General features: G+C 27.5%; 1 protein-coding gene and 1 non-coding gene across 2 annotated transcripts; both read left to right on the top strand.

The window, feature by feature from the left end:
- Window positions 1–3,675: 3,675 nt before the first annotated feature.
- On the top strand, window positions 3,676–6,649 carry LOC112786669 (rRNA 2'-O-methyltransferase fibrillarin 2). The gene is made up of 7 exons (XM_025830035.3): window positions 3,676–3,818; window positions 4,204–4,520; window positions 4,669–4,764; window positions 4,869–4,946; window positions 5,027–5,203; window positions 6,096–6,164; window positions 6,321–6,649. The coding sequence occupies exons 1-7, from the start codon at window positions 3,803–3,805 to the stop codon at window positions 6,495–6,497; spliced, it is 930 nt and encodes a 309-aa protein (XP_025685820.1). The 5' UTR covers window positions 3,676–3,802; the 3' UTR covers window positions 6,498–6,649.
- On the top strand, window positions 5,719–5,789 carry LOC112793568 (small nucleolar RNA snoR60). Its single transcript, XR_003198262.1, has one exon. It is a non-coding gene; the product is annotated as a small nucleolar RNA snoR60 (small nucleolar RNA).
- Window positions 6,650–10,585: the final 3,936 nt, after the last annotated feature.

The following is a 10,585-nucleotide window of genomic DNA, read 5'->3' as shown; positions in this document are numbered from 1 at the left end:
AGGGACCATATAACCAATTTCTTTTATTATAAAAATTAATTTTAAATAATTAACTAATATTGACTTAAAAATTTAGTTCTTTAATTGAACTAGATTGATGACCAACTAGATTGATGACCACCAAGATATTTTTTAATAATTAAAATTTAACACATATAATCAATTAAATTGTGTTATTTTTGTTAAAATTAAGCTAAATAAATTGATTTGACCGAAAAATGATAAATTAAATCTTAAACTGATTTAAATTAATATTATTTTTATAGAAAATAACTACAATATCCTATTATAAAAAATAACTAAAACACTTCTATTATACATATTAATTTTGAGAACCTTCAATTTTAGTTCTTTGTTTTTTATGGTAGAGTTAGGATATATATATAAATATATAAAATAAGAGTATTTTAATCATTCTCTGTAATAAAGGTATTGTAATTATTTTTTATAAAAAGAATAATATTAATTTAGATCAGTTTAAGATTTGATTCACCATTTTTTCAATTAAATCAATTTGTCTAGTCTAATTTTGACAAAAATAACACAATTTAATGGATTATATATATATATATATATATGTTAAATTTTAATTATTGAAAAATATCTTAAAAAAAACGTTTTAAACGTCTTTATCTGAGTGGCTCTCACAAGATAGAGCATATGCGATGTGTATACATGCACCTTATAACACATATGACACAACCACACTTTTAGAATATTCACAAATTTTGAATACAGAGTCAATTTATCTAGAGCGGAAATTAAAAAAAAAAATGAAAATCTTGAAAGTAATATTGGACCAGGTGGAGCCAACACACAAAGCAGCTAATACTTGCTTTGCATTATTATACAACACTTAGAAGAAAATTACATTGAAAGCGAAGCTAGTAAATAATTTAAGGTACAAAGAAGATAGCATAACACAACAACAATGCTGTAAATTACGATCTTGCCCAACCTCAAAAACATTGGTATTGCAAGCCATATTATGTTATTCACAGCACAAATCCACTTTATATAAAAGTATATATGTGGTACTTAACTATAAAAGCATCTTCTGTCTGCAATTTAAAAAACAAACAGACACAGATGCTTCTAACTTAATATCATAAGCTTCAATTTTAGTATATTCTTATATTAAAGAATATACCGGTTATAACATCAATATTTACATTGTTGTAATAATGATGAGTTACTTTAATTCATAGATGGAGTTTGGATTTCACAAACTTGAGTAGGATGTTAAATATTTTAGCTTTGATCTTGCCCCTTCTTGGGGGAAACCTTCTTGTTGTGATCTCCTTGCATGGTTTGGAAGTTGAAGTTGGCATTGTATAATCTGTAAATTAAAATAATGATGAAACATGAGAAAGAAACATGAGAAACTAACGATATAGTTACTAGCTGAAGTTTTGGAAGGAACAAAAAGGTAAAACATGAAGAGTATATGATTCTCTTCAAAGTCTTTTCCTTTCGTTTGTTCTCCAAATTTTCAACATACAATTATAAAAGTAATTAACTTCATAATAAAAAGACTACCAAAATTTAGGATCAAACTTTAGAAACAAAAGCAAAATTATAAAATGCAATGTTAAATTTAACAGCCTCTATGAGGGGAAGAAAAGGGAGAAAGGGGGTTTCTATCTCTCTTTTTTTTTTTTTTTTTTTTTTTTTGAGCATTGGACTTTAGCATTATGATAGAAGTGAAACTATGTATGTAAATTTATAGGGCGACCCAAAAGAACATTAAAAAAAAAATTCGAACTATACGAAGCTAGGAAGAAATAATGTAACCATATGTGAGATACCAAATTACGTAGTTGGTGTTTAAGATACCATTAGGGATAATGAACAAGAAATTTCCCTTAAAATTAATTTAATTGGTTGTTGACTTGATAAAAGGAGAAAAGGGAAAGTTGAGTGGGCCAAGTAATCACCGTCCAAGAGTTCATTTTAGTCACTTTTCACACTCTTCGGGTTTGATGAGTGGCTTTATCAATCTGTTGCATACTTCTAGTTCTAGATAGTTGATAGTGATATTAAAGAGTAAGAAGAACATATCAGTAATACAAAAAAAAAAAGAAAAAAAACATATCAGTATCATATGTTAAAATAGAAACTAGAAAGAGATAATTCTGACTTACATTAAATGTATTTATTTAGATACTTGTCATTTTTTCAATTTTATGTATAGAATGGAGTGAGAATTTTATCTTAAATATGCTTTACGCTCTAAAGATACAAATTAATGTATCATTGTCTAAAAGAACAGTTATTATCAAAAATAATTATACTCCATGTATATTAAAAAATTAATTTTTAATTATTTATTAAAAATACATATTATAATTTAAAAATATATAAATATATGCGTGAAACAACACATATAAATTAATTATGTTACATTTATATAAAAAAATATTAGCCATTAAATTAGATAATTATATAATATATATTATAATACATATTGAAAACATCAGTGACGGATCCAGAAAATTTTGGTAGTGGGGGCAAAATTTATATAACATCATAATTATTTTTATAATAAAAATAATATATGTATATAAAAAATTAAATATTAAATTATTTATTAATTATTATATATCTGTGTATAAATATATGTATTGTTTAACTTATTTTTAATGTGTATTTTATATTTTAATATATATTTTATACAAATAATTATTTTTTATGTACATATAACATAATTATTGTTATGATTGTATTTTATTATTGTAAAATATGATTAGCTTTCAAAATATCTAATATATAAATTACAATACTAAAATAATAATTTAAATAATAATATATAATTTAAATTTCTATTATTTTAGGTTTTATATTTAAAAAAATTAAATAATTTTTCTGTTAACTACCATCAAAATTTCTCTCTTTTTATATATATTACTAAATAATTATTAAAAAATTCACTTCCTAACACAATTAGAAGTCGACTCTTATTTATATTTATAGTTAAAAAAGTTCTTTCAATTAATACAGTTGCTATGCAAAAATTAAAGCTAATTTGAAAAGAAGATAAATAATATTTTTTTGAGTTGATTTTTAAAAAAGAACACTAATTTCGTTTAAATTTGAGAATTGATCATTCTAAATTCTAACGAATTTCTAATATAAAATTTTTAAATTGATGATTAAGTACCAAAAGTTGAGTAAAAATTTATTGTGGGGTCAAATTTAATAATCTAATGGGAGCAAATAAATATTATTATCATATACTACTCAAAAAAATTCTAAATTGTAGTGGGGCGCTTGTCCCCACAACAATGTATGTAGAACCGTCCCTGAAAACATCCGTACACACATGTATATATACGGTAGCAATTTCTTTCTGATATGAATATAGTATTTTTGTATATAAAGAAATATTCAAATATATAATAAATAATTTGATAACTAATTATATATATATATATATATATATATATATATAATATTTTTGTATTAAACAAACTAAAAAAAAACAAAGATATGACAAACTACATTGAAAAAGAAGTTTTAATTTTTTTGTTGCCATTTGTTTGGGCTTGTCCAGCCCATTATATTTTTGTTATTTAAATGGGCTTACCCACCAAAAACTTCTTCCCATTATTTTCTTTTGTTTATTATTATTCATTATTTTATTATACTTGATTTAAAAAAAAAAAAAACACAAAACCCTAATCTAAACCCTAACTTTCGTAGTTTTTTCATTCAGCTATAAAAGCTTCATATCTCCTCTGCTTTTCTTAGTTCAGTTCACTTCGTTTGCATTTCGCCGTTCACTGCTTCCAACTTTTTGAAGATGGCTCCTCCTAGAGGTAACTGAAGTTATTCCCTTTCTCTGTTTAGGGTTATCTTTCCATTGATTGATTCCTCAGAACAAGTCTATTGCATTTGTAGCTGAATGTGTCAACTTTCATTGTTACTTTTTGGCTTAATTGAATACAAACTTTGGATTTTTAGCTCATTGAGACCGTTTTTGAGTGTAGAACTGAAATGACGTTAGGATATTTGTGAAGTATTTTAGTGTTTTGAAGAAATTTCATTCTTGTTGGTAGAAGAGTTTAGTTATGTAGTGACATTTCTTTTTCCTTTGTTTTGGTGTTTGAACTGTTTTGTTTTCGTGTTTTTATTGGTAGAAGAGTGTAGTGGAGTAGCAGCATTCCTTTTATTATGTTGATAATGGTGGTTGATTTTGTGCAGGTCGTGGTGGTGCTGGAGGAGGGTTCAGGGGAAGAGGTGACAGAGGAGGTAGAGGGAGAGGTGGATTTGGTGGAAGAGGAGGAGGAGATAGAGGCACCCCATTCAAAGCAAGAGGTGGTGGTAGGGGTGGCCGTGGGGGAGGAAGAGGTGGAGGTCGTGGTGGTGGAAGGGGTGGAATGAAGGGAGGGAGCAAGGTTGTGGTTGAGCCTCACAGACACGAAGGGATCTTCATTGCCAAGGGAAAAGAAGATGCCCTTGTTACAAAGAACATGGTTCCTGGTGAGGCTGTTTACAACGAGAAAAGGATTACTGTGCAGGTAATTTTTCTTTCTCATCTTATAGCATTATGCAGTCATGATTTCAAATGATATATTATGTGTATGTGTATGCACTTGTGTGTTGTATATCATGATAGTAATATTGATAATAGTAATATGCTGACAATGAAATCGTTATGATATTCAGAAAGAGGATGGTACAAAAGATGAGTATAGAGTTTGGAACCCTTTCCGTTCCAAGTTGGCGGCTGCCATCCTTGGTGGGGTTGACAACATATGGATTGTAAGAAAATTCATTTTGTTAAAAGACTTCTTGTATGTTGTTGCTGTGATTCTAATTAGTAACTTCATATCTAATTTATTTTGTATGGTTTATGTCCAATATAGAAACCTGGGGCCCGAGTCCTCTATCTTGGAGCTGCTTCTGGAACAACAGTCTCTCATGTGTCTGATGTTGTTGGACCGGTATGAAGCAATTCAGATTCGGATAGTATTTACATGTCTGGTCTTGAGAGATGCTTATATAATATGTTCTTTGTATGCAGACAGGAGTTGTGTATGCAGTAGAATTCTCTCATAGAAGTGGCCGTGACTTGGTCAACATGGCAAAGAAGCGTACCAATGTTATCCCCATTATTGAAGATGCTAGACATCCAGCCAAGTACAGGATGTTGGTTGGCATGGTTGATGTTATATTTTCCGATGTTGCTCAGCCTGATCAGGTTTGATCTAAGTTTCACAATATATCGATGTACTTCTACCTGTATTTTGCTATATCGCCATGTATAGTATATATGTCTTAGTTCATTCAGTTGTTTGGCTGTTGAGTTTCAGTTGGTTCCTTCACATCAATTTTGTGTCTTTGCTTATTCTGAGCTTTTGCATTTGTCTTTTTTTACCTGTTCTCCTCTAACTTAAAGTAGTGCTATTCTGCATTTCTTTCAAGTTATTTCATATACTTGCTATTGTTTGTAGTCATCGTTCTACTTGGTTGCTATCGTGGATTTCAATTATGTGTTAGATTTTAAACATTGATCTGCTGAGCAAACTTTTCTTTAATCTATATTTATATTGTGTATCCCCTTTGATTTAAAACATAATTAGAGGCTCTCAGTTTTCACTAGAGTTCTTCTGTGAGTGGAAAATGTTTATCTAATGTTGTTTTGTACTGCTCAATATTGAGCTTATCTTCTGACCCCAAGATATATTGGTTATTCCATTCAAAATTTCTTAATCTGTGCTATGATGAGTTAACTCGGATTCCCCTTCAGGACATCATGGATGATGCAGACCCGAGCTTCTGATGCACATAAGTAAATTAAAAAAAAAATGCTTGATTTGTTGTATTATTTAATTATTTTCAATTTTGAAATGAGTTATCAGACAAGTTGGTTTTCATTTGCTACATGTTTTTCATGTTCAACATAGCATAGTCACTGTTGGATTAATGTGTTTGTTCATCCATGCGATGTTAATTTGTGCATTTATTTACATTTCAACTTTTGCTGGAGACATGCTGTGAAAGAAGTGTTCTCCATACACTTCCTCCCATCTCACAAAATCGAATCCAGTCCAAGGATTATTGTGGTTTATGCTATTTGGTGTGTAATGCAGGCAAGGATATTGGGGTTGAATGCTTCATACTTTCTCAAATCAGGAGGCCATTTTGTTATTTCAATCAAGGTTTGTTCCGAAATTTAATATTGCTCTTATATGCTTATATCAAGTTTCATCACAATTAAGACATTGTGTAGTATAAAGAATCAAGATCACGATAAGAGTCTTCGATCCGGTGTTATGCCAAATCATCTTCACTTGATTTTATTGTAATATGTTCAGGCTAACTGCATAGACTCGACGGTTCCGGCAGAGTCGGTGTTTGCCAGTGAAGTGAACAAGCTGAAGGCAGATCAATTCAAACCCTTTGAGCAAGTGACACTTGAGCCATTTGAACGTGATCATGCTTGTGTTGTTGGTGGATACAGAGTGCCTAAGAAGAAAAAAGATGCTGAGTAGATTTGCTTGAAAATTGTATGCATTGATATCAAATTTTCCAGTCACATTAGATTTTCACTGTTAATTTTGTATTATTGACTAAAAGAATGTGTGCTCTTTTTGGTAGTATTTATGCCTTTGCTAGGTTTTGATGAGAATATGCTTTGATTTTACTTGTCATCTACTTTCTTAGGGTAGGTTACATCAATTCGGAATATGCTTTCAATATAATAGAACTATATTAGTGAGTGCTATATGAATCCTGAAATGGTATCAGACTATATAATGATATAAAAGAAAAAAAGTAGAAAATGCTATATGAATCCTGAAATGGTATCAGACTATATAATGATATAAAAGAAAAAAAAAATAGAGCGATGATTGTACACTTTTCTAAAGTTCAAATATTTCTATATTTATAATTATAGGATATTACTGAAAATCCTCGCAGGTTACTATATAAGTGTTTTGTGATTTGTGAACCTATCAAATGTATTGGTTCTTTTTGTGTAAACTGTTAACCATATAAATTCAAATCAATTCAACATTCAATATTGGATTGGGTCAAAGTTTTGGTTTGTATTTATAGCGAAACAAATCTGTATAATATGATTCCAGCATGATAAGGATTTTGGTCCGATTGATTTTCGAATTCTTTTTTAAGATTTTGTTCATCGACTTGTCCAAAAAACAAAAAATTTGTTCACCGAAAATGCAATTGTATCCCAACCGAAGCTTGATCATATTGAAATTGGCTGCTAATGTAATTTTTTAGGACACGTGATGTACATTGTCAACCCAAAATATGAATGTAGTGTTTAGGACATAATATGTTTATCAACCGCATTTAATTTTGGTGGGTTACATGTTATGGTAGCTTTAAAAAGTGTATTCAGTTTGCATTTTTATTTTCTATTTTTAATTATAGTATTCTTTTGTATTTAGTATCTTTTTCACTGTTCTTTTTTTCTTTCACAAAATTTTAAAAACATAAAATATTAAAAATAAAAAATAGAAATAAAAACCAACTTCACCCTAATATTTCTAGCTCAAACTAGAGGTAAGGTAGCACATTATACTATGCATGTATAAAATAGTCTAGGGAAAAAAAAGAGCACGTTACAAAGTAATAGAAAGATCTTATCATATAAGACAAACGAATATGATATAAACTTACAAAAAGATAGTAAAATTAGATCAATTGAGTTTTGACTAAGTTGCCCATTTCCATCTGATTGGCAAGCCATGCATTTCAGTGATAATTAATCACCATTAAAATGTGCATGATTGATTACACCTAATAATGCTATTATATCTGATTCATTACAATAACCATGCTATAGTAGTGCACAATAGAGGCATAAGCCAAGAAGATGAAGAAGCATTTGATGATTATAATTATAATAATAGTAGTAAAAGGAACATGCAATCCTTTGATCAGATCAAAGGTCCATCTCTCTTAAGTAGTGTTTGTTTTCAGAGATTAAGATTAGAAGATTGAAATTTAATATTGTATTTGATGATCAGAGACTAAAATTAAAATTTTGATCTTGAAATATAAAATTTCAGTTTTTTCAGTACATCTAAAAAGTGGAAACATAATATTTCTTTTTTAAAATATTTTAATTTAACTTTTTAAATTTTAAATCTATCTCTTAATCTTTATATTTATCTTAAATTAAACATAATACTGAGATATATCTCACTTTAATACATCTTACACTAAACACAATACAGAGACTTAATTTAGTCTCTGTCTCTTAACCTATATTTTTTAATCTCTTAGTGTAAGTCTCCCTTTCAAATGCAGCCTTATAGTTCTATGTTAAATCTTGCTTTAATGCCTCAAGGAATTACCTTACATACTAATCATGAAATGGAAAACTTTATTGACTACCCAATTAGAGCTAAGATTTCATACAAGAAATATCTTAGGTTACACTCCATCATGATATCATAAAAAAACTAAGGAAGTAAGACATTGGTTGCATTTTCTAAACTAAAGAATGCCAAGAACAAATGTTCCTTCTTAGTGCTAACTATTATGTTTTCTTAATTAGGAGAAAGTTAAAAGTACTATGCATGCCGACAGAACCCAAAGATTCAAAGAGATTTTAAGGTTTTGTTCTTCCCCTTAAAAATTGAAGAATTCAAACATGATGGAACTTTTATATGACTTTTTCTTTTATGAAAATGTACTTTTTTAAGTTTCTGAGGGAAAAAAAATGAACTATATATTTTATTCATTTATTTTAATTTTTGACCTCTTTAGGATATGTGTGTTTTTTTGTGTCTGTGTAGGGGAAATATTTTTGTTGTCTTTTACTTTTGGTCTCAAAAGAATTGAAAACAAATCACCCTCAACCTCTTTTGTCTTTATATATGTCTTATAAGGCATAATCAAACTATAATGAAAAAAAAATGACAAAAAATTATAGCTAGTGATGTAAGTCTTAAATCCATATCTATATTATTATTTATAAAGCAAATTCCTTTTGTAATTATGTATGGTGTCTAAATTTCTTGTACTTGTTTGTTATCATTTTCAGTTAATTTTCCTATTAAAGTTTGGTCTTAAAAATAATTTTTATGTTTATGCTAAAAAAATTCCACTAATTAAAATAAAGGGATCAATAATTTTTTAAATCAATATTATTTGTTACATATTTTTTTTAAATAAACATTGTTGTTAATATTATCAGTAAACTATCTTATGATAATAATATATACAACTTTTTTAAAAGATAGATGCTAAAAATATGTATCTCCAATATATGTAAATAAATGTTCAATAACAATCATTTTGAAGTAGCAATGGATGTAGTACTCTCTTGAATATATGGACAAGATATAAATTATTCCTTCTTAACAATAAATGCAAAATGAAGAAATAATTTATTTAACATGAAAAAAAGAAATTAAGATGAACAATCTGATTACCTCAACATAAGGATACAACTCATTTTATTGAATTTTTATATGATAATATTAAATATATATGCTTGTATTTTAATGTTATTATGAGAAAGCAAATATTTTTTTTTTAAAATGACTACAAAAATGAGTATATTAAAAAAACTGGTGATGAAAACAATTGAGATTTGAATCTATCATATATGGACAAGCAGTTAAATCTAAGCCACTAAATCACATAATATTTTTTATTTTTTCAAACTCATATCTCCTATATATAATTAGGTTTGGACGGTGGTGGTCTTTAATATAATAATATCCTTGAAATAAATGTGTCTCGTCTCCTATATCAGTTAAATCGTTTCATATGATTTTTTCTACTCTTGCTAGGTTAGAACTCACTCTAGCTAGCTACCTTATCTGAACAATTAATGTAGAAGTGAGGGGAAAAATTGAAAAAGATAGGGCTTGATTTTGACAATTGCTTATTAATTAATAACCTATAAATAACTATATGTCTAGATTTGGAACACAACTAAATTATATAATGAATGAGAAAATCATTTCAAAATTTATAGAGAAAAAATAAATAAATTCCTAATTTTATAATTTAAAAACATATAAATTTTTGACTAAATAAAAATATAAAAACGCCTCACACTTTTTAAAATAGGAAATATTTAAGTTTATGTGTTAAAAATATATAAGGATAAATAGATTTTTTGAAAATATTTAAATGTCTTACGTTTTAAAAAATATGGGACGTTTTTATATTTTTAATTAATTGATAATTTATTTATCTTTGAGATAAAAATTCAGGACTTATTTATCGTTTTCTCAAATTTATATAAAATTAAGTATTTGAGGATTACTAAATAAAGTGGATCCGAAAGCCTTACTTTAATTTGAAAATGGGCAAACTTGATTTGAGTTAGATTAGGTAAAGTTTCATAAATTATGAATATTGATAGTTTACACTTTACACCAACGAAAAATTATTAATATTAGCAAAAAATTAAAATTGTGATTTGTCATTATATTAAAAATGTTTAAAAAAATCACTTCATCTTTTTTTTTTAAATATTGTTTTAACTATCTTAATACACTAAAACTTAATATATAAAAAAGTTAAAAAGTCAAAACTAACTATAGTTGTTTTGAAATGGAAAATATAATAAATTAGTTTTATTTTTGCT

The sequence above is a fragment of the Arachis hypogaea genome, chromosome 3, assembly GCF_003086295.3.
Source record: "Arachis hypogaea cultivar Tifrunner chromosome 3, arahy.Tifrunner.gnm2.J5K5, whole genome shotgun sequence".
NCBI lineage: Eukaryota > Viridiplantae > Streptophyta > Magnoliopsida > Fabales > Fabaceae > Arachis > Arachis hypogaea.
This window is presented reverse-complemented; position numbering and strand designations above follow the sequence as displayed.